The 24,590-nt window shown below is 40.1% G+C and overlaps 1 protein-coding gene across 10 annotated transcripts; it reads left to right on the forward strand.

Moving 5' to 3' along the window:
* Positions 1-56: 56 nt before the first annotated feature.
* On the forward strand, positions 57-24,369 carry LOC121672791 (M-phase phosphoprotein 9-like). 10 transcript variants are annotated; one of them, XM_042045658.1, is made up of 24 exons: positions 57-231; positions 2,663-2,795; positions 3,040-3,187; positions 4,358-4,447; positions 7,356-7,858; positions 8,109-8,232; positions 8,893-8,977; positions 10,188-10,294; positions 10,708-10,833; positions 11,631-12,067; positions 12,634-12,792; positions 13,730-13,817; positions 14,638-14,853; positions 15,707-15,754; positions 16,119-16,183; positions 16,620-16,721; positions 18,273-18,410; positions 19,109-19,284; positions 20,006-20,170; positions 20,488-20,608; positions 20,926-21,029; positions 21,851-22,056; positions 22,426-22,494; positions 23,383-24,369. In XM_042045658.1, the coding sequence occupies exons 2-24, from the start codon at positions 2,689-2,691 to the stop codon at positions 23,482-23,484; spliced, it is 3,486 nt and encodes a 1,161-aa protein (XP_041901592.1). In that variant the 5' UTR covers positions 57-231; positions 2,663-2,688; the 3' UTR covers positions 23,485-24,369. The 10 variants fall into 10 exon arrangements, with proteins under 10 accessions (XP_041901592.1, XP_041901594.1, XP_041901593.1 ...); XM_042045659.1 differs by having other exon boundaries at positions 58-231; positions 3,037-3,172; XM_042045653.1 differs by having other exon boundaries at positions 59-231; positions 3,037-3,187.
* Positions 24,370-24,590: the final 221 nt, after the last annotated feature.

Genomic DNA, 24,590 nt, shown 5'->3' on the forward strand with positions numbered 1-24,590 from the left:
CGCGCGGGCTTTGCCGCGCAGCGAATCAGCGCGGGAGGCGCGGGCCGGCGCGCGCTCGAGGCGGCCAATCAGCGGGCCGGGCTCAGCGCGGAGCGCCCTCTACCCCCGTCCCCGCGTTCGAAACTCTCGGCCGCCAATCGCCCGGCGGGCGGCGCAGGGCCGCGCCTGTTCGTCGCCTCAAGGCCGCGGGAGAAGGCGGCTGCCGGGCGCCGTGGGTTCCCAGCGATGCGGGTATGAACCGAGCGGGCCCCCGGGCAACCGGCGGGGGCAGCGCCGCTGCGCTTGGCCGGATCCCCGCGCCGGGTTCCGTAGCCGCGAGGCCGCCCCCGGTGCGCCGCCCCTTTCCTCGCAGAGTGGCGGGCGGTGCAGCCAATCCGAGGCGGCGGCGCTGTCAACATCGCGGAGCGCGAGGGGTGGCCGGCCAATGAGAGCGAGGGGGCGGGGCTTGGCCTGAGCGGGGCGGGGGGGCGGAGCCGCTGGGGGGGCGCTGGTGAAGGGACGGGACCGTGGAGGGGCCGCGCCGAGTGAGGGGTGACTTGTGAGGGGCCCCGGGGGACAGCGGGAGGGAGCGGGGCACTTGTGAGCGGACGGGACACACACGGAACCGGGGAGGGGGTCACGGACTGACGGGAGGCGGCCCCGAGGGCGCAGACGTGGCGAGAGGGATCCCTGCGAGGGCTGAGCCCTTGGGGCCCGGGCGGCTCCTGAGGACGCCCTGGAGCGCTGCAGCCGCGGGGCTCGTTGTGCTTTCTGCGGGTCCCTCAAAGTCCGTGGGGAGATGGGGGCCTGGCGGCGGCGGGAGCACCGAGGTGCCCTGTCACCGCTTAGGGATCTGCGAGGGATCGGAAGGAATCGGGTCTGGCTCAGGAAGCGATGCAGAACCTCACGGGCTGTGTGTCTGCGCTGGCGCCGGCGTTTGCATCGAAGTCAGCGCCGATATTTTTGAGTTAAAACACCTCGCAGCTTGTTTTTTTGCAACCGTGCCCCTTTCTGCAGCGACGTGGCCGTGTAAGGACCGTGCTGTGCTGTGGGATCGATGGATGACAGTGCTCCCGCAGCACAGTTACAGCTCACTAATATTTTTTTTTTACTGAGAACAGACTTCTAATGAGGTTATGAAACGAGCCTGTGTCACAGCTAAGTCCCACCCATTGCTGTGCTGCTGAGATAGGCCACCCATGATTCCATCCTGGGGAGACGGGGGTGACTGATGCAGCCCCCATCCAGCAGCTCCAGTGACACTCCCAGCCTCGGCTTTAGCTGTCAGCTTAGCGGCCTGATAACCTCCCAGTTTTGCTGACTTCTGACCACTAGAAAAAGAAAAAAGCCGTGGTTTTCTTCTTTTCTTTATCCAAGAAGCTCTGTCAGAGGGATAATGTGTGTCTGTGATAACTTCCTTCCAATTCTGGCATTTTCAGCCCTACCCAGAGGAGATAGTACCTGAAAAACATTCCTGCTAAAGCCAAGCAGGCTCCAGTAAAACAGGGAAAAATAGGGCAGTTGTTCATTAGTTTCCTTCTGGTGAAAATATCTCTAACACTTCTGTTAGAGGTACATCTCTTTGTACTTGCAAATAATAAAAGCTTGAATCTGTAAAACGCATCAGCAGTTCTTTGTAAGCACTGTAAAGAGGAATGGTTGTGCTTTGGAGGTGTTGTGCTTCTTGAAGGCAGCAGGAAGTTATTCTTGGCATTATCAGACTACCAAGATGATATTTCTTAATGTCTCTTTTTGCTCTCCATCCCTGAAATGATCATAAGTTTTTTCTTCAGTGTTAGAACACAGGCTGAATTCACCAGGGTGTAGAACATGCTGAAATAAGACCTGTGTAGGAACTGAATAATTAATGTACTTCAAGGGTTTTCTTAGTGAAAGTATGCAAACTGGAAGAATATTTTAGTCTCTCTACAGCCACTCTGCTTTGAATGCTGTAAAACTATGGCCCAAGTATTGTGTATTTATTTATTTATGATGCTTTCAGTTAACCACCTGCTGGTTTTAACCACTGTGGGATTCCCGTTTGACTCCTTTTTTTTTTTGTTGTTGTTTTATTAATTGGTCAGAAATGTAGCTCAAAACAATTTCAAAGCTTTCTGAATTAATGTTACATATTAACAATGAAACAAGTGATCTGTGAAAAAAATAATCGAGATATTAACCCACAGAAGTGGCAGAATTGCTCAACCCCAGTCTAACTCAGTTGGTCTCAGTTTTATTATTTTTGGCGAGTGTGTTTCTTCCAGTGAAGGTTCAGATCCTCAGTCACATTTCAATACATTGATAATAGGAGATCTCACACCTTGCAGATGGTCTGCGGAGCCCCAGATTTTAAAAAAACAACCAGTCCCACACAAACAGCATGGTGTTACCTGGGATGTTTTGCATTCAGACCTCCTTTACAGCCCGGTGTTGGATGTGTGATGCACAGTTAGGAACCTCTCTGGCTTGTGGGAGGCCCAGCAGGCACGAGGCTGACTGAGCAGCTCCTGTTTGCAGGGGTAGCACAGGGGAAGGAGGGAGCCTGGTTTTTGGAATATTTGCACTTGCTGGGGTGGTTTGGCTGAAACAACTGTCTCTTCGATTCCATTTCTATTTCTTCACACAATAAAGTCAAATGTTCTTTTAAAGAAAGAGAGTGATGCTTATTCCTATCTGTTTTCAGGGTGATGTCATACTTGGGACTAAGATATGGAAAACTGCGATGTGGTGAATTCTGTACAAGGAACCCGTTCGTCTTCTGCAGACTCTGATGGCAGAAACACCCACAGCTCTGTGTGTAATTTGAATTGTAACAGGTAATGTGCTGAAGGAAACACTAGCAAATGTTTTTATTATTCTTTTGGTTTTGCTTAGTTAGCATGCCTTCACAGTAATATTTGTATTAAGGTGAAATTTTTATTTCAACATGATGAGAGTTCCAATGTAAATTGAGTGTATAATTCTCTTCTGGCAGTCTAGCCTATGTAGTGTATTGTTTTGGCCACTGTGTTGCACACCTGACACAATAAATAATTATTTTTCCTCATGTTTCACCAGAAGTCCTTCATCCAATCCCAATGGAGTTTCTGGTTACTCAGGGAATACCAGGTCCTCATTAAAGCCTGATTCTGTTGAGCTGCTTGCCTCCTTTATGCAAGATATCCAGAACATTGGACACGCTGACTCGGAAATTGTGAGGAACTGTGAGGTATTTGATGTTAAGGTTTATTTTAAAAAGCTGGTATTCATGTATTTGCTTTGCATTTTTTTAAGATGAACCTAATGCTACTTCAGGAGAAAGACCTGCACATGTGTTTATTCTTCATGATGGGACAGAGCCTTTTACAATAAGGGAACTAATCACCTTGCTGGATTTTACTGCAATGTTATCTTAGTGTTTTACAATATTTTATCTTTGTATCTTGGTGTTTTATAATATGGATCTGAATATTTTTTCCCAAAGTTACAATACTTAAAGATAGCAGGTTTTTGAACTGAAGAATTTAAACCATTAAAATTGTAGCACATTGAACTGGTCTGAAATTATCCTAGAAATTAGAAGGTTTTTTTTCTGAAACTGGTTCTGTTTCCATTTGTAAAGATGTGTAGGTGATTAGTTTGTTTCCAGATTTAAACCAGCGCAAAAATAATGATGTAGTTTCAATGAACTAATTCTCCCAAACACTCTTTTGAATATTTTTTGTCCTTTTGTATTTCACATTTTTATCATTATTTTTAGTCATCGTAAGGAACATCAGTTTTCCATACCATGGGCTTGTTCCTGCAGAATGTTTGAGCTTTCTGGCTGGGATCCATCCAAGTGTGTGTTGACAGATGCTTAATTTGGGTTCTCTTTAACACCTCCAGGAACAGAATATTGATGTCTGTGTCCCGTGTCCTGTGCTTCAAGCACCAGGCTCCATAAACATTAGCATCAAATAGTTTTTAAACATCAGATTTTGCCATGTTTCAGGAATGCTGTACATTTGATTTTTTTGAAGTTATCTTTTAGTTTCCACTATGTAATTATGCATCATGGCCTTCAGCTGGATTGCTGAGGGAAAGACTTTCTTACTGAAGAGAATGGACAGAGGGGTGTTTAATTCTCAATTTTAGATTTGCCTGTAATTAATGGAACTGGAATCAACCTTTCCAGAATTTCACTGTTCTTTGCTGGCAGCTGTTCCTACTTTTAGTTTCCATTGATTGGCATGGTGGGGGCTGGATGTACTGTGGGGTGGGCAACCACAATGCTGTTATTCAACTTTGTGTTGTGTCAACACCCAAGTATAGGATTGCAAAACTATTTGTAGCCAGAGAAAAAGATAAGAGATGCAATATGGCTGTGCTTTAATTGTTTTACTTTGTGATTTAACAGACAAGGTGGCTACAGCTATTGAGACTGGTAGAAAAACAATGTCAGGAACAAATAGTTGCCCAGCAAGAGCAGTTCCACCATCAAATCCAAGTAAGTAATGGCTGTTCATGGAGGTAGATAAGGCTGAATGTTTTTTTTCTCCCCCTCCAACTCCACATTCCTCCAAAACAATGCAGAGAGGCAGTTAATTGAAGTGGATGACTGGAGTGCTGTTTAAAGGATGCATATTTGAGACAGCCTTGGCTAATTAACAAAGTAACTGGTAGGAACCATTTCAGAAGTGATTTGTGGATTATTTGTTTTCAGTTGTGTCGTTTTCACAAACTTTTGGTTCAGAATGTTCACATGATAATGGGATTTTATAGGTACAAGGTGGTTTTTATTAACTGTTAGACTATATAATTTCTAATTTTGAGAAAATATAGCTTTCTTTTGATTAAAAATATTATACAACCTCTCATCCCCGCATCCAGACAGTATATAGCCTAGGAAAGCCATCACTGTAATAGCTGAACACTTCTTTCACCTTCAGTTGAACAGTCTCCTTTCTAAGAATGAAAAATAACCCATGTGAAGGTTCATATTTTTGCTGGACTACATTTATCCATTAGAACAGAAGAAATGTATATGTATTTATAACAGACAGTAATACTATCAATATATAATGCTTAATATCCTCATCATTTTGGTTGCTGTTTTTCCCTTCCCTTTCCTGATGCCCTCCACACTAGTAGTAATCAACAGTTCCTGAACTGAATTAACAAGAGGTACTGTCCTTTTATCCTATCTCCTGTTTCTCCTGCCTCACCTCCCCAACTTCCCCCCCTCCCTCTCATCTTGTTCTTTTCGTCCCACCAGTGTTTCCTTACCCTTGTATTTCCTTCCTCTTACTGTAGTGGTTTGATTCACTTGTTGCTGATCATAGTCTTTACTAATCCATTGTGTTGGCTTTGCTGGTTTTTGTCTTTTTTTAATAGGAAAGGCTACCTCTGGAAGAGCTGAGGGTGTGGTGTCAGCAGGGACTTACTAACTGCATGGATTGCCACACTAAACACAAAATCAACAGCTGTAACTGACTTGTGTGAATGCATTAAAGAAAATAAATGGAGCTATTCCAAACTTACACTGGTGTGCCAGTGACCTAGTGAAAACACTGAAACACATTCTAGTGAGAGTAATAAAAAGACACAAAAACAGTAATAATCTACTATTTGTGGTAGAATAGCAAGATGTTGCATCAGCACTGACATGATTCTGAGATCAGGTTTCCTCTGTGCTGGGTTTCAGGACCAATTGTGCTTATAAAAATCTTCATCCATATGAAAATAGGGATCAAAAGACCTTGAGTTCCTTTTGGAATCAGTGGGGTCAGCCCTTGGCTTATGTGATCTATGCAACAGAAGACAAGTGTGCCAGGGAGAAGCTGTCACTAGCTGTGGATCATCCCAAGATCAGACTTTATCAAAGAGAATTTAAAAACAAAATTACAATCCCAAACTTGTAGAAAGCACTTCTTATTTTTCCCATTTTCTTTCATCTCTTGGAATTATTTGTGACTATGCAAAAAGAAGTAAAAATGCAATTTAATTGGAATAGGAGCCTTTCACTTTCCCTGCACAGGGTATTAATGACAAAGATTAAATGTCAGCAGTGAATCTGATCTTCTTTCCCCCACTCCAGTTCTGTTTTTTCCCTTCTGTTCTCCCTTCCTTACCTTCCTGACAGAGTTGGATCACAGAATTAAAATACAAACAATTGCTGCAGTCATGATTGAATCAATAGCAGAACACAAAACTTTGTAGTGGAAGGAAACTTAATCCCAAGTTTTTTGTTTGTTATTTTTGGCATAGAAGGACTGAGCTGGAATTCAGTTGTTAGTTCTATGGCAAGTTAATCAAAAATCTGAGGCTTGATCCTGACTAGCATTACATGTAGGTTCCTCTGAAGTTAAGTCTTCTTTTTTATTTCTTACTTTAAGAGAATAAATCGTTTTTGTTCAATTTGTGCTTTCCAGTTGCTATTCACATATGAGTAATGTACAGTTCTGTGAAAAAACATGAGTTCCATGTCCTCAAAATTACTGCAAGTTTTTTCTTCTTTCTTTCCTGAGGGAATTAGTTTGAAATACGTTCTTGGAAACAATTCTGTGCTCTGTCTTGTCACGTGCAAGAGTTGTGTGCTCCTGCAGTTCAGTAATCTCAATTGAACTCTGCAGAGGTGCTGGCCACGGGCACAAATGTGAAATCTCTTCACAGCCCTTGGCAAAAGCATGAGTTACTTCTCAGAGCTGTTTCAGTATTGCCAGTGCACAACTGTAAAACTTAGAACTTAAAATTACTTAGCTGGTATACAGAAATAAGTCTTTTCAGACATTGTAGACAAAGGAGTAAGTGACCTGTTGAATCTGGTGATCCAGTTATAGGTTTGCTCCACTCCATCAGACACCAAAACAATCAAAAGGTAGAACTTTGTACCATGTGAACCTGATAGCTTAATATCTAAATTGGGTTTTTTAAAGTCGAGTTTTATGCAAATAATCTTGCAGAGGTACATTATTCCTATTCTCATAATAATGGTTAATACTTACATTAAAGCATCCTTGCAATCTTTAAAAATGTGTATCCAAGTGAAAAAGTGTTTCAGACCTAAATTTAGGCAAACACCTGGATAGCTGGTATTTCTTTAGCTGGTTGGTAGGTAACTATAGTTCTGAGGGCAATTAGTGAATACATTCATGCATGTTTTTTACATGAATAAATGACTACTGAGACTCGTAATTCACTGCATGGAATTAAGGATTGTTCCCATGGACATTTTACTGTTATGCACAGTATGTATTTATCTACTTTATGCATGAGATGTCTGCACATGAAAACTTGGAGTTACATGGAATAAGTACTCTAAATCTCCCACTAATAACATGAATCGAAGATGCATCAAAATAGGAATGTGATTTGTGGCAGGACCTCATGGGAATTGTGCCTTTTCCTCTGTGCAGCTGATTCAGGATGAGATAAAGCAGCTGGTGAGGTTGCAGAGCAGCACTCGGGGCGCCAGCAGGAGCCGGGGTTTGCCTGCCCAGCTCACGGACACCTTTCCATCCCTCCCGAGCCCAATGGGGATGCGCTCGGAGGCGTTTGAGGAGCAGGAGAGCATTGCCAGCCAGCTGAGATCCAGCGAAGGGGAGACGCAGCCAGAGGCCTCTGATGTGCAGCAGGAATGTGTGGGGAGCGAGGCCTCGATGAACAGCGGCTACGGCACCCTGTCCACCGCCGAGCTGAGCCCTGGGCAGCCCAGGCAGCAGGGCACAGACTGCATGGAGCACGCTGCCCACGGAGCGGGGCTGCAGAGTGATGCAGCTGTGGGCAGAGCTCAGAATAAAAGAGAACTTTTAGCAAAAAAGCCAGAGGAAAACTGTTCATCAGGAAGGAATGACATTTTAGTTTTTCCTGCTGAATTTGAATGTAAAGCCGATGAAGATGAGCGTGGGAAAAAAGCCAGGTAAGTGATAAGCTTCCCAAATGTGTTAATTTATTATTATAGACAATTCCCATTCAGTAAAAGCTGGGGGTCACCAGGAACATGTCTGAGTTGAATGGAACCTCTTGATGTTCTGCTGCTTGGCAGATAAATACATTTATTTAGCCTGATGTTTCTGAATCATGCAGATCTGCATCTCAAGTGTTTAGCTGTTGCAGATGTGTTTGGGGGAAATACTTTAAGGTGTATGTGTGTGTTTCTTACCATCTAGTAAATCTCTAACGTCATGGGCACAAAAGTTGAAACAAACCCAACCAAAAAGAGTAACTGCAGATGAAGAGTGTGTGAACTCTATGCAAGAAAATGAGAGAGTGAAGAGATTACCACTAGAGAACGTAAGTCTCTTTTTATTTCATTATGTTTTTCTAATGCTATTCTTGTAACTGGTATTTTTTCAGAGTTACAGCATGTTCTCATTCAGCATATACTTTCATATTTTAAGCATTTGGGCTCCCATTCACATATTTAAAGTTCATGTGGGCAAAGTTTACTTCTTGGATCATTCCATATTTAGGCACATAGCTATTTTATCTTACTTTATTCATTGCCTAATTTTTGTCTTAACACGTCCCTAAGTGGCACATGTTCTTTCCTTGTAGAGATAATGACCACATTCTCAGCTGAGGCTTCAGGTCATGGTAATTTATTGTGCCCTGTAATTTTTGAAGGATCTTTGATTTCAGCTGGTGATGCCTCTTCTGGCACGTGGGATTCTTTGTGTGTTAAGGCATTAACCACTTTGCTCAGGACAAAAGCACAGGCACATCTTAGGATATACCAGTTTAATTATGTGCCTTAACTTAGTTCCACTTTTGGCTATGATTACCCTCAATATAAATTCTGTAGGTTTGGATCATGCTGTATAATTGTATTAAATCTCTTTGCTTAAAAAGACTAAGAACATTTACATGCGATTTTTAAAAATTATACCCTTGCTTTTTTTTCCCTCGCCTTGTGATTTTCCTTCTGAATTTGTTTTTCCATTGAAATTTTAGACAAACCTTACTGATGCTGCTTTGCCACCTTTTTACCTCAATCAACCAAAGGAAAGTCCGAATTCTGTAGTGTCAGAAGCTTCAGGTATAGTTAATTTCTTGTACCTAGATTTCCTTTCTTTTGAATTCTCATTTTTAAAACTCTTACTGGAATGCATCTCCAATAATTTCAGGGAAGTGAGGAGGATTTAAGCACTGACAAGCTTTGCTGTGGCATTAATTCTGCTTCTTGCTCCTGTTTTCAAACTGATGGCACCTCCTGTGTATCGCTGCTGGCAGATGTAGGACATGCAGCAGTTGGGGTTTTTTTTCCAAATTTCTCAGCATTTCAAAGCTGAACCTGGTGTATAAAACTGTTTCATAATGGAATTACTGTTACTGTCATGGTAGGGTATCAAATATTAGCATCAATGGTGTGGTAATTACAGGAGTTCATGGTAATAGAGGCAGAATTCCTGTAAGCCAAGGACATGATGCAATAATTGCGTGACAAGAACAAAATAATGCAGTGTGTAACGTGGTGATTCTTTAATTTTGGGGGGAGGGTTGCTTTTTTTGTGTTTTGGTAAGGTTTGGCTCTGTTGTTCTGGGGGTGTATATGAGGGGTGGTTGTTGGTGGGTTTGCACAGGTTTGGGAGTGTTGGTTTTTGTGGTTTTTTTATCAAAGCCAGAAAACTAATTCACATATTTTGATCATAACAGGGTGGATTCATTTCAGTAACAAACAGGGGCACAGAGATGCAGCCCTGCAAACTGTGTATAATTATTGCTTCTTCACAAGCCACTGAGAGAGGGACACATATAAGAAATTGAAGTGGGATTGAGGCTGTGTCTGTTCCTCTTGTGCCATCCTTCTTAGTCCTGGTAGTTTGTCTTTTTGCATGCTACAGAGTGCTGCACACATTGAAGAGTTTGTAGCATCTGGGATTATTCCTTGGGTGGTACCAGTTTTAAGTGCTATACTGGAATCATTAGAAATACAAGTTGGCGGTAAATGAGGATTTGCCCCTTGAACACCAAATCTGTGTGTTTTAACTGATTTATAGCTTTTGTTGCTGGTGCTGTGTGATGTGAGACTGATTATGTTGCCTGTGCTTTGCACTGAGATTCTTGTAACTCCTGGCCTGGTAACAAGTACTCTAATGACATCCTTAAGCAGTGGATGCAAATAACTAATACAGCATTCTTGTTAATGACAAAATAACATTTTACTAATGGATTTTGGATTCTTGTTCTATAGCTGTGAGCTTGAAATTTGTAATTTTAATTTTATTTTGGTCTTTTTTTCTTATCAGGACTTTCATACTGGAAGTTAGATGAAAAGGAGATGTATCACACTTTACCAGAGAATTTCAGAAGTGAGTGTCCTGATGTTTTCTCCACAAAAGTATCACCAGTTCAGGTAAACTTTGTACATGTTTAAAAGTTGTCATATAGTTTCTTGTCATCTTTGCTTTTTGCCTGTGATGGAAAGAACCAGCCCTCCAGAAGTTACATTCTCTGTGAGAACTCTTTTGCTATCTCAGTCTCTCATACCCTGGCTCTTCATTATTCCTGTACCCCACTAACCTCACTTGGAATTTACTGACCTTCTTTTGTCATTCTAAAGGAAATGTGTATAGGAGATGAAAAGTGACTAATATGTTAAAGGTGTATGTGCCTTGTTAAAGACCCTTTTTTAAGCTGGGTGCATTGAATAAAGCTGCCTGTTCTGAACTGCTTTATTAGCTAAACTCACCCCTGAACTTGCTTATCTCTGTTGAGAGTGGAGGATTGTGTTCAGAAAAAGTAATGCAGCGATTTTGCCTGTTGAAGTTGTCTTCTGCTGATGAAAGGAAGTTGTCATCACTGAAGGATATTTATCATAAAAGACAAAGGGAAAACAAGCAGATGCCAGACCAGAGTTTTATGCCTTCCTCCCAGTCAAGTCACCCACCAGAGGTAACACTGATTTCTTTACTTCGCATCTCTCTTGAGGATATGTTGGGCTGGTTTCACATGGCTTGGCCCCTGCTGCCACCTCCAGTGTTAGGCTGGAACAGCAGTTTTAGCAGCTGAGGGATGAAGCTTGGGAAAGGATCCAGCTTGAAAGAACCTCTAAGAACAGCCTGGGCAGAGAAGCACCTTTGCTGCACAACCTTGAGGATGCCGCAGGGACGGATGTGCTGCTGCTGAGGCTGCAGCTGGTGAGCTGCACGTGGAACTGCAGTGGCAGGAGCAGGGTTTTCCTAGTGCTTCCCACAAGACAAGTTCATTCCACCCGTGAAACAGAGCAGGCACAGGTTGTGGAAATGATTCTTTATCGTATCTGGTTTTTTATACAGGTCTCAGTCCTGTACATAACCCAGAAATGATGGCTGCTGTGTGACTGTATCATTTAGATAATTGATGAAGTGCTTTTGTAACCCTGCAAAGTTATTGTTTCAACACAGAAACAGACATCTTAGTCCTTCAGTTTGCATAACTGAAATTTCAGAGGTTTTCTAGGAAGCTGCAGATGTTGGGTATGTCCTTTATTAATGGAAACTTAGAAACTTAAGTTGCGATTGTTGGGAATGTGTATTGTCATTTCAGTGTTACAGGTGCCTTCATTTTATTTGTCACTACCAAATGATTTTAATAATATTCAGTATAGTACCTGCAGTATGTTATATGGTTTACTGATGCCTTTAGATAAATTTTGTTCTTGTAAATGGAGTTAAATCACAACTTTTTTAGCATTGTAACTTATTTCCTAGATCTTGACGTTGGACCCAACCCTGCATATGAAACCAGGTCAGCAGAACCAGGGACGCTGTTTTTTCAATATTCCTGAAGACTCTACTCCCTTTTCTCCAGACTCTATGGCAGAGCCCGGATTTCTAAGTCATTGTGACACAGACTCTTTCTCACAGACAAGTAATTCATCTCAGTTAGATGATTCTCCAACACACCCTGCCAGCAGCAGAGCTGTGCGCTTGGACCTGTGGAGAAATCACCCCTTCCAAACTGAAAACAGGGCCAGCTCTCCCTTCCCAGTGGCATACAGGGATGCTGACAAGGATAATTTAGTCAACACTGAGGAGGAAGAAACACTGACTCTAACTCCATCTTCTGTTACTCAGTGTGCTGACAACAGTTTGCCAGATTACAGCCTTTCAGTGGCATCTGTTGAAGATCCTGTGGTAATGTCAAAGTAAGTAATTTTTTCTTTTTTTTGCAAGTCACAGAGCTGGTACTTTCATGAAAGAAATGAAACAACAGTAGTAAACCAAACAAAATATGTGAGTTCTCTTGGTCATGTCTCTTTAGACATAAAAATAAAAATACATCCTTCCCTCAAAGGCTGTGTGAGGGAGTTCATTTAGGCAGAGAATTTCAAAGTTCTGGGGGGGTTATGCTTTCCTCTTTGGCATCAAATGGTGGGAGAAGCACAGAATTAATGCACTTAGGAAAAATAAATATCCTCCATTTGCTGTTGAAGCTCCCATGATTTACACATGGAAAAAGCAGGGCATAAATTCCATGTATGAGGGCTTGTAAAAAAGTAAAGCTTTGTATTGTGTTTGTATATATTATTTGTGTATAATAATCATAATATCTCTCTGCCTTAGATGACAAAGCTGTTTTTGCTTTAGCTTGAATGCAAGTAGAGTTTTGTAAGAGACATTTATATGCTGAGTTCGTTATGTGCCAATGAATCCAGCAGTGTATGGTCATGTGGATGGCTAGAATTTTTAAAAATTCTTATATTGAAAATAGGATTAGGCAGAACCTGAGGGAAAAACACGCTCGACACATCGCTGATCTGCGAGCTTACTATGACTCTGAGATACAGAGCTTAAAACAGCAGCTGGAGTCAAGCCATAGAACTGCTTCATCTGAGGACCTGAAGAAAATCAATCAAAGTCTTGCTGACAGGTGCTCTTTGTCCTTCTTGTCTTTCTCTTTACGTGGTGCTCTTTTTAAGACTGAGTATCCTTGTTTGGAGTATCTTGAAAAGTTTATGTCGCTCTTCAATTCTGAAGATTTCATGCATCTGTGATACTAATATTTCCCTGTTAAGTATAAATTTTGCATTATTTAATGCAGTTGCTAAGTTGTGGCTGCCCCATCTCTGGTTAAGGGGTTGGACAGGGGCCTGAGCAGCCTCCTCTTGTGGAAGATGTCTCTGCCCATGGCAGAAGGGTTGGAACTGGATGAGCTTTAAAGTCCCTTCCAACTCAAACTGTTCCATGCTTCTGTGATGATCAGTTCACTATTGTTAGACAGCAAATGTGGTGTTTGGACCAGAGTTCTTGTTTGACCTGAATTTTGCTGGAGCCAGTACAAGCTTTCCTCAGGAATGGCTGGCAGGCAGAGGTACTCCTGAGCAATTTGTAATGAAATGATCTGTGTTGAAAGATTGTGCTCTCCTGTCGTGCTGGTGAACATCACCCTTCTGTACCTTCCATGTCAGAACCACAGGAGACACAGGACCAGTCCTGAATTCATTGGTGGCTTTACCCTGGAGTCTGTGTGCCCCTGCTGTGTATTCCATTAGCTACAGCTTGGATGTTTGCTATACAGAGAATATTAATGTGATTTCTGTAGAATTACTGCCAGTCAAAATACATACTGCAAATTTAGACAGCTGAATACTTCACAGAATTGGTGTGTTCCCAGTTTCCTGCTCACCCCCCAGGGCACCACAGCTTTTCTGAGCAGAGACACTGCAGTGGCTGAAGATCGTGGGAAGAGATCACAGGCTGGGCACCAAAATTCGTGGGGATGCTTGGGGGAGGAAAAAAGGCTGTAGAATGTAGATTTATTATTTGAAGATTTCAAGAGATTGGTTTAATCTGTGTGTTATAAATAGGTGTGACCAGTTAGATGCAGCTCTGAATGAAGCAAGTGCTCGCATAAAAGCCCTCGAAAATAAGAATAATGTGCTAGAAAAGCAAGTGGTAAGTGTATGTTCTTAATTCAAGTTGCTTTTTAAGTAAAAGGGTTAAAGAATGAACTTTTTCATTAATAAGCTGATCAGTGTTTCCATACTTTCTTTATTTTTAGCATTTCAACCTTTCCCTTAATGTATAACATCAACCCATGTTACATAGTGACTTTCCTGTCTGAGTTTCTTAGGATTCCCTACTTGAATCATCATGACTTTTGCTCATGAACTTTTTTCCATGTTAGCAGGGATCAAACAAAGTCTCTAAGAGTGAAATACTGTAATGTGTTTATCACCTTTCTCTTTAAATTTTCTTTATTTATTTTGTTTTAATTATTTTCTTATTAGAGCTGTGATAGAAGAAATCTCACCTATGCTGGGGCAAAAGTACTCTCTCTGGGTGTATTTGCAGCTTTTCTAGCTAGGCCAGACCTGTTTGCTTGTGCATAAATTAATGCATAGCTGCATTTATTAGTCAAAATGACACTGTCATGAAAGTTGGACACTTCGTCATCAAAGTTAGACACCTGCAGAGACTAATTTGACCTTCTTTAGACATTTTTCTATACTGGAAAGTAAGTCAGTCAGATGGACTGGAGGCCTCACCTCTAGATATTTTAAATCCTATAAAATTCATGCATTTTTGGAGGGTTTAGTCTTTATTTTCATTCTTTCTAAGTCAAAGAAATGAGCAAAAATCTTGTATAGTTTATATACAGGTCTACCCTTGCTTTCTGTGCAGATGACTTTAGATTATTCTTTGAACTGAAATAAACAATCTGCCAGGGAATAAGAATGTTTTAAAGTTCTAAAGAATGTTTTCTGTCCTCCAGGCAGATTGGAGGGAGCGTTTCTGTGCCATCAGTAACACTTCCAAAGTCCTGCAGGAGCGGCTCGAGGAAACGCGCGCAGCCCACAAGGAGAAGGACAACACCATCAGCCGCCTGAAATCGAGGCTTAAGGAGCTGGAGGAGGCTTTTGAGAAGGCTTACAAGTTATCTGACAATAAAAACACAAGGCTCCAGGAAGAAAACAAAATGTTTCAAAATGTGAGTAAGAAAAATGGACGATGGTGTTGGCAGGGGCACGACAGCAAGTCCTGGGTGTGAAAAATACTCTGAGTTTACCACTGGAAAGTCGTAATGCTCAACTAAGGAAACAGAAATGACTCAGCTGACTCCTTACTAGGCTGGGTGTTGGGGGGCACTATGGACCAAAAGGATATTTAAAACCAATTATTGAAGGCAGCAGGTGTGCACTCGACGTGGTAACCCTTGCAAAAGTCTGTCTCAGGAATTTTATTACTCTAAGTGCTCTTAGTTAATTTTATTTTTGAAGATATTACATGAAGTTATTTTGGAAAGTCATTTTCCTCTCTTAAGCTTGTTGCAGATGGACTAAACTTTTCATACCTCATCCCAACTTGCTGAAACTGTTCATTGTGTATGATTTTAGACTGAATCAAAGGAGTTGTTCCTCTGATTCTTCAGGAAAAGCTTTATGGAATGCTTAAATGGATTGGCAGAGTGGGTATTGGCTGGAAAAGCTACTTCGTGCTTTAACTTCTTTTTTACAATTGAAATTTCAAAAGACAAAGTCACTTTTAAAGTCACTGAGGAATGTTACTGGTTCATTCATTCCGTTTCTTTAGAGACAAATAATTTGAAAATTAGAAATACATTCTTTAAGTAGCTGTCTCCTCTTGTCCTGTCTATAACTTTTTGTTCCAATTAAAAGATGATAAGAAGAGCTTAACAAATACTATTAAAGTACATTTTGTATCCCCTGTAATGCTTCTGCATGTGTTAGACAAGCTGTTGAGATGATTTTACAGCAGCCAACAAAACTGTTAATTGGCTGTGGTCTCACTGTGGGTTTGTGTGTTCTTTTGTTTTGTTTTAGCTTTTAGGAGAATACGAATCCCTTGGAAAAGAACATGAAAGAGTAAAGGTAGGCACACACTGGTTAATTAAAAACCCAAACATGCAAACTTTGTGATAATGTGCCACGGAATTAGCTGAATTAACTTAAATATTTTGAAAAAGCTCAAAGAGAAAGATCCGTATTTATCTGTACTGATAACTTCCTTGTTCAGAGTCCTGGAGGCAAAAGGAAGGAAACGGGAATCTATTATTTTCCAGTCACAGACAGCAAAAATACTGCAAAGTCAAAGCCAAAGAAATTAATGGACCCTTTGAATAGGAAGATGTATTTAATGTATTTGTTTTCAAGACTGATGTGGAGTTACTTGGGCTTTATTTAATGCACTTCTGTAGTTTCTGGGTTTTTTACATTTTTCTTTGTGTCCTTATAGGATACGTTAAATACAACTGAAAACAAATTGCTTGATGCAAACACGGAGATTTCTGATTTGAAAAGGTAACTGTGAAACTTATTATTGTTTTAACAATATGAAATACAACCTGTGGCCTAAACAACTTCTCCTAGAGTGTGAGGGTTGTAGATCTTGCAATTTTAATTACATTTTATGAAGAATTTCATGTTGCTTTATGTTGCTTGTACAGACTAAAAATCTCATTAATTTAGGATATGCATTTTTTTCTACTCCCTCTGCCTCCACAGCAGTATTTCCTGGTCCTGTCTTGCTGGCCAGATTACGTGATTTATTTAACTTCAAATTCAAATACATATTTATATCCATATTTAGACAAACAGAGATACATAGACAGAAACACAGCAATTGCTCTTGTTCTCCTGCTTCATCCAGAATATCTGAATAAAAATGAGCAAACTCTTAAGAAATATGATGTTTCTTTTATGCCATTTAAATCATCTCATAATGCATCTTTTTTAGGACAATTTTAAAGCTTGAAGCTCAGCTCAAGCAGGTGGAACATGAAAATACACTGAAACTTCGCCATATAAGTGAAAGTCGTGTAAGAACCTCTTGTGCCAAGTAAGTGAATATTCAAACATGAAAACAATGTGTTTTGGAACAGCTTTTAACATGTTTGGCTAAAAATGGATCAAGATGAGGTCACTCCATGGGCTAAAATGGATTAAACACATGTGATGTAATCCAGAGATTTGATGTGCCAAGAAATTATTAAACCCAAATAAATACTGTGGATAATGTATCTCTGACTTGGCAGACTGTCCCTTCCCTTCCCAAATGAGTGTTTGCTAGGTCCCAACTGCTCAGCTGAATTCCTGTACTCCACAAAGATCTTGGGAATACAATCTCATAGTCTGATTAGACATTGGAGGTTTTCTTTGTGTGTCATTGGTGTGGAAGGCTGATTCCTGCTTGGTATGGTTCTAAGTATAGTCTGTACAGGTATCCTGAGAGTAGAGTGGAAGTTCAGTTAGAATGAATACTCTGGTTTGAATTGGGAATTTATGTTAAAGAAATTCAAGTTGATCTGTGCTCTGGTTTTATTTGTTTGTTGTTTGAGGGACTTTTTTATGTTTTAAAGGCCTGGAAAGCTTTTTCCCCCTTTGGTTTTTATTACTCAGTTATGGCTTGTTCAGTGTCTTTCCCATCTCAGCACTGATGCTGTGGAGCCCAAAATGACAATTCATGTGATTTGGGGATGTCCATTTGGATGTATTGAACAGGAGTACTTTGGGGAGATTTAAATATTGATGATTACAAAGATGGAAATAATTTATGTATTAAAATATTAGAGGGACAGATTTCTGCTTAAAGCTCTTTTAATATTTATGAACCAGACCCCTCAACAATGAACAGAAAAAGGAAGACCTGGACATGGCAGACCATGTTCATCAGGGAGGGGGACCCAAGAGCCAATATGGATTTAGAAGTTAATCTGTCTCTAACTGATCTCAGAGGCTCAAGGAAAGCCTCATTCCAATTGAATGCCCAGCAGGACAGATTTACAGAATAGTGCCTACAGGTCATGGCTTGGGTAAACAAGATCCTTTTCTCCTAATTATCTTCTTTCCTGTGTATAGAAATCACATTTTTCTTTTGATAGTTCAAGATAATAATATACTAATTGATGCTTGTTAGTTAATATTTATCACTCTCAGGTCATCAGTGCTGGTTTTTTCTTGTTTTTTCTTTTTTATTTTTCTAATAATTGTTGTCCAAAGGAAAGCTGAGATCAGATGCTCTGAACTACTGCAGTAATCTCCACCAAATGTTTTCATTTAATTAGTTGAGATCTACTTGCAACCCAAACCTTGGGCTGAGTAAGCAGCATTAAATTACAGGAAGATCTTTGTGGAGCTCTGCATTCTGAGCATATTGTGTGATTTAGACTGAAACCTCAACATACGATTTTTTTCCCAAATATTTTATTTTTACTTTACAAGCATGTTTTAAAAACCAGTTATTCTTCCCACAGTATTTACAAGTTTATTGTATATTTGTTTCTGTTTACTGGAATAAATTATGGGTTTTTCTTAAAAAACAAAGCAGAAACAAACAAAAAAACCCAAACTCCAAAGCTTTTCATAATTTTGAAGCTTTTTATTCCCACAGCAAGTTGGGAACTCCTGATGTCAGCAGGAGAAAGTGGTTGATACCAGGAGCTGAATATTCCATTTTCACTGGGCAGCCTTTGGAGGGCCAGGAAAGCCCCAAAGACAACAGGTTGGAAGAAACCTATATTCCTCCCAGGTGAGTTGGTTTCCTTCAGTGCCCACCATGATGGAAAGTGGAACACTTCTAAAAAGTAATAAAGTGGAACACTTAAAAAAATTTTATCCAGAATTGACTGGATTCATGTTTCTAGATTTTGTACCTGTTAAATAGAGTTCTCAAAAAATTTGGCAATGCTGTAGGTGCTATAAAATTCCTTAAAATTCCTTAAAATCTTCATTCCCTCACCTGCTGTGACACAAACAGGAGCAGCCTTCAGCACATTCTGTGAAGGAGCAGAAATCCTGCCCTGCCTCTTGTGCTGCTCTCGGTGTTTGTGTCCAAACCTGCTCTGGGTTTGGGCACCTTGTGCTCTCTTGTACTGAGTGTGAGCTGTGGCACTTGGCTTCTGCTTTCCACCAGTGGGAGGCTTCAGGTGTAACTTGGGAGTTTGTCTTCTTATTTAGAAGTTTCTAAAGCCTTGTCAGGACGTAGTTAGTTCTGAGAACAGGTTGAGCCGCCAAATTAAACTCGCACTGTTCAACTTTAGATTCCTGAATTGACTCTAACACAACCCTCTGGGGTTCTTGGCTGAAATTAAAAGCATCCTTACTGAAAATCTTAAACTAAATGTCTTAATGTTTTTGTTTATTCTGTTCATGTTTGGGTATATGTAATACCCAAAATACAAAACTTGATCTTCTTTTTTTTCCTTCCACCACTTCACATTCTTTAAGGCATCATTCTCCTCCTGAAAAAGACTCCTCACAAGAAGATTCTTCAACAAACACAATAGAAAAGAAAGAAAATGAGATGTCAGAAGCACCAATTATAAAAGCCTTTAAAGAACTTGAAGAAGGAAAAGTATTTAAAGATTGGGGTACACAGACAGAAAAAGAAGATGCACCAGCTAGTAACTCTTATTTTTGTATTCCTGAACATGTCTTTACTGGCTTTTCTTTGTTTGCATGTCTTCTGGCTCTGGTATTCTCAGCATTCAAGTCCATCAGGCTTCAGTGATGGAATAAAAACAGTTTTAGCATGCAAATTTTTGGGGTTCTCCTAAGAAAATTCGAAGTTAGATATCTAAGTGATTTGTTTAGAATAGGGGGAATGCAGAGGTTGTTGTTAGGTCTCAAGCTGGAGACTAGTTAATGTCCCCTTTTCTAAGAATATCTCAGTCTTTATAAACATGTTAATGGAGTCCTAACAAAGCTCTGGCTGCTGTACATCCATTTTAGTTTCCGTGGTGGTATATGGGAATGGTATTAAGGAAGTGGGAGTGCACTGAGCTGTTGTAACAACACTGATTCAGAGAAAACATTGAGTCTTTCTTAAAAGCTTATATTCTGAGCCTCAGGCAGGTCCTCCAGCCTTTCCCAAAAGACACTTTTGGCCTGATTTCTACTGTTTCTCTATTAAGCAGTATTACTCAGCATCATTTCTCCCTCACACACTGCAGAGATCCTTTTTCATGAGTTAAACTGTCTGATCCAGGAGTAGGAAGAGAGACTTGAGCTAAACAGCACAAATACATTGATGTGAGGGAGAAAAAGCTGAGTTCGGGGGAATATTTGTGAGTTCTTGTGTTGAAAATAATTGATTAATATAACAACTTCTTTTCTTTTAATTAGAACCATCAACTCGACGTCAGACTGTTGGGTTTGTAGAACCTTCTTTGGTTGCAAACCGATCTCCAGAGAAAGGGAAAGACCAGCACAGACCCAAGCGGTTCAGCTCCCCCTGTGGCCAGAGGTCATCGTCCCTTCCTCCTGCAAACAGGAAATCCAACACTCCCAGTCAGTGCTTTTCTCAGCTCTGCTTTGTGTTACTCAAACAGTAGAATCAAATCATGAAAGGCTGCTCTAGAAGATGGAAAGATAGAGACAGGATTTCTGCATTGTTCCGACAGTCTGAAAAAAACCATGTCTGTAATCACAGACTATGTGAGAGTTCTGAGTTTATTTTCATTTTTCCATGTTGTGAAGCTCTTCTCATCTAATTTAGTTAAACATGTAGACAGCTTTGAGGAGCATTCTTTTAAGCTGTAAGCACATGAGTGGGAGGTACTGCACTGGGGAGTTTAAGGTAGATAAACATACTTTGTCTTTTGCAGCAAGAAGAGAGATAATGTTGGCACCAGTGTCTGTGACATACAGCCCAAAACGATCTCCAAAAGAAAACCTCTCTCCTGGATTTAGCCATTTGCTTAGCAGAAATGAAAACACAGTGACAAGGTACGAGTCTGGTGAATACAGCTGTGTTCTGATCATTACTAGAGAAGCAGGATTTTTATATAGGCTTAATGCTGCTGTTTCTTGTTCATTAAATGTCCTCAAAAATGAGTTGTGAAGATTTCTGAATATAAAGCTAAGCTGTACTTTTTAAAATCTGGCAAGGAAAATCTAGAATGATTGAACAGGATTTAGAAGACTTACAGGCTTCTTCTAAAAAAAAATTGTTTATTCAACCAAAAGGTGTAAAAGTAGAAAATAATGTATTGCGTGATACATGATTTCTAACCAGTAATTGCTGTGTGCTTCCTGCTCTGTAGATTTGATATACTTCTAGATGACCTGGAAACTGGTCCTACTTCTACTTTACAGCACAATAATCCAAGGAAAAGGCTCCAGTTTCACTCACTAGATGATGTAGAAGGTAATCTGTCAAAGTGGAGGGAAACCGTTCTTTATTTTTGTACCACGATTCTTTCCACAGTGCTAGCAGCTGCTTGACTGGAAAGCTGACTCTTTACTCTGTGAAGTCCAGCTTTTAAAAATCCTCTAAATCTTGGCTTATTCCTGTAGACAGAGAAATCCTGTTCCTACAGTATTTCATCTTTATGTATATGTGTGTGTGCACAAACACAGCAGAACAAGAGAAATAATTAAATTGAGAAAGAAGGGCAATATATTTCCCTGTGCTTAACTCAGTTGTACACTGCATATCTTAGTGGGGTCTATATTAAGATGTACATACTGAGTCATACTAATAAAATTCTCTTGCTAAACATTGCATTACAGACAGCAAAGAGTAACTGTAATAAAACCAGTTGTTTCAGATTTTTTGAAATGACTGATCTTTTCTCACTTTTGTACTCCTTGTCACAATGTTCTGCTTTTCGGTTTTATTGATGCTCTTATTTAGACTGGTGTTTGCATGACAACCAGTCAGCTTGGTGATATTTAGAAATGTACCAGTAAAAGTAATTCCTAATTAGTACAACACAGGAATCTGTTTGTTAACCAAAAAATATGCTGTGTTTCAAAGATCACTTGAAAGATGACCCATACAAATGTTTTGCATTCTTTCGGGAAGCCGTTTAAGGCAAGTGACTGAGGCTTTGCTTGTCCCTCTCCTCGGTTCGTGCACTGCCAAAACCACGCTGCTTGTGCTGTCATTAGCTTCTTTTTCTGTCCTGTGTAACAATTTCCCAGATAATAACAAAACAAATAAAAAGATTCCTGTTCTGTTGACAGGAAGGCAGCACTCAGGTGTCAGACACAGCTCCTGTGCCGAATCCGTCAGTAATGGAATGAAGAAAGCGGCAGCTTGGGACGAGAGGAGCCAGAGATACGAGGCAGTGCAATCACCTTGTGAAGAAGACTTCAAATACACAGCAAGGATTACAACTCTGGCTGAAACAGAGAGGCTTTTTGATGAGCTGACTCACGAAAAGCAACAGGCAAAGATTATTTTTGTTTTCAAGTTGTGAGAAATCATAATTGTTGTATGAGATGTGAGGGATGGAGCCATTTATCCATGCAATGCATGGCTGAAATTCATGCACAACTTCAGTGTCACATCAGGAATGTGCCATTATCCTTCCCTGCTCTACTTGCAGTCCTTCCCTGTCCCTGAATTCATTAAAGGAAAGTCACTGTAACACAAACACGGTGTGGGTGGGGGTTAGCACAGTATTATGGTGTTAAAGAACAAAATTCTCCATGTATCTGTAATTCATACACCTCACCTCTCTTTCTGTAAGAGGAGTTAGGAAGGCTCATATTGGTTCTTGAAACTAATTTACAGCTGAAGTGTTTTCTGTTATTAGATTGAGGCTGCACTGAGCCGAATCCCTTGTTCTGGTGGAAGAATGACCTTGCAAGCGAGACTAAATCAGGTGAAAAAGCTTCTCTGTACTACTGTTCTCTTTTGTTCTTCCCCAGTTTGAGAATACATAATGTAGAAAAAGGATCCTCTGGGTAGTAAGTGTGATTACTGTGGGGATTATTATATCATTTTTGATTTTTATGTTATGGTTTTATATTGTTTATATCTTTTATTTTTTGTACATGGGATGCACATTGCCAAATTACTGCAAGAAGAGTCTGTTCTGGTACTAACATTGAGAGGTAGATAAAGGCAATGCATTAACAAAATGCAGTGGCTATGAAATCGATCCCTGAAGCTGCAGAGAGGATGTTGTGCTGTAGGAGAAATTGAAAAGTTTAGTTTTTGTTTGGTTGGGTTTTGTCTCCTTGAAAGTATAAAGAAGAAAGTAAGAAGATAAGTAGTTTAGGTGGAATACAGGGAAGTGCTTTCTGTGGAAAACTCTGCAGACTCTTAATAAAAACAAGTGTCTGAAAGTTGTCTTTTAGAGCTCTCCACAAAGCCTTCAACTTCAGCATTTCCTAAATTGTAATCCCAGGGCGTGTTACCAATTTAGCAATTTGAAATTAAAAGTGCATTCCAGTAAATCAATACTGCCACTCGCTGCAGTGATCAGCTGTTTCCTAAATGTGCCTCCCTAATTATCAGTCCTAATTCTTGGCAGATTTCTCTCATGGAGTTTCATAAGTCACATGATAAAAAAGCCAACAAATACATAAAAATAACATGACAGGTTTGTAGGTCTGGCTCTGGTTTTTGGGTGATAACAGAATGCTCCCAAGGCCTCAAAAAGGATACCAGGAATATAGGAATGATAGCAGTTTCCTAATTTTAGAAGGATCATTGGCTTTTATGGTTTATTATTAATGCTTTTTTATTCTTTTAACTCTTCTTTTAGGAAGCCCTGGAAGATCGTTTGGAAAGAATTAATAGAGATTTGGGGTTAATACGAATGACTCTGAAAAGATTTCATGTTTTAAGAACCTCTGCGAATCTTTGACAATTCTCTCTTGACTGCAAATATACGGTTTTTTTTGCACTAATATATAAGGATGCACTCAGTAAATGCAAATTGTTTTGTATTTTTATAAACCCTGAAAAGTAGTTTTTCAACCATGTTACCCTTTACAAACAGCAATATTTTGTACTTCAAACAGCCACCTCTATTTTAAACATTTTTGTTACACCTGAGAAATCAATGTTTATCCTGTATTGTAATATTTTTAGAAATATTAATTATTTTTAAATAGTGTTATTCAATTTATAATAAGAAACTAAAAGGCAGCTTGTTTTCAGAAAATGATAGTGTTACCCTTTTGCACTTGGTTTTCCTCCACCATTTTATAAATATTTATGGTGTGATGTAAATATTAGCCAAGAGGAGATTTTGGACTTTTAATACAAAAAGCAACATGACTTACCTGTGTTGAAGAGAACTGCCGTTCTGTGGTAAATCCTTTTAATTTAAACCTTTAATGGATGTTTTTCATTGTGACAGAACTGTGAGCAGTACTTGCACTATGGCTGGCTGGGGCAGGAAAATCCTGCTCCGATTCATCTGATGTCTCCCAGCAGTCACAGTGAGGGGTGTTTTGATACTGTGAGCACCAGGATTCACCTGACAGCAGCCTCCCTTGTCTCCCAGTGAACAACTCGACTCCAGCTGACACTCCAGGACTGGAACTCCTTACCTGAAGTTACTGGTTCCATGTGCCAGACTGGGTTTCGTGCCAGTGTTCTGTTCGTGTACATTTCATGTATTTGTGAACATAAACGGATTTTTCTTGGTGAAGAATACATATTTGCCAGTTGACATATTGTTGCATTACTGTCCAACATTGATACTTTGGTTTGTATTTTAATATTTAATAAATGTTTAATTAGATTCTGTCCTCCTGCCCAAGTACAATAATAGGCTCTGGGATATTACATCAGCGATAATGTAGGTTTTAATCATATTGTGTGTTTCAAATTCTGTCCTTGTTCAAGATGTTTAGCCACCAGTGATGTGATTATAGGGCCAGAATAGCTGTCATAAAGGAAGCCTGAGAAGGTCTGATTCTAAAATTAGAGTGCTGTGGTTTAAGATATTTGATGAAGAACTGT

Source organism: Corvus kubaryi, unplaced genomic scaffold (assembly GCF_017639235.1).
Source record: "Corvus kubaryi isolate FWS band 111438036 unplaced genomic scaffold, C.kubaryi_AGA036_p1.0 64965, whole genome shotgun sequence".
Classification (NCBI taxonomy): Eukaryota; Metazoa; Chordata; class Aves; order Passeriformes; family Corvidae; genus Corvus; species Corvus kubaryi.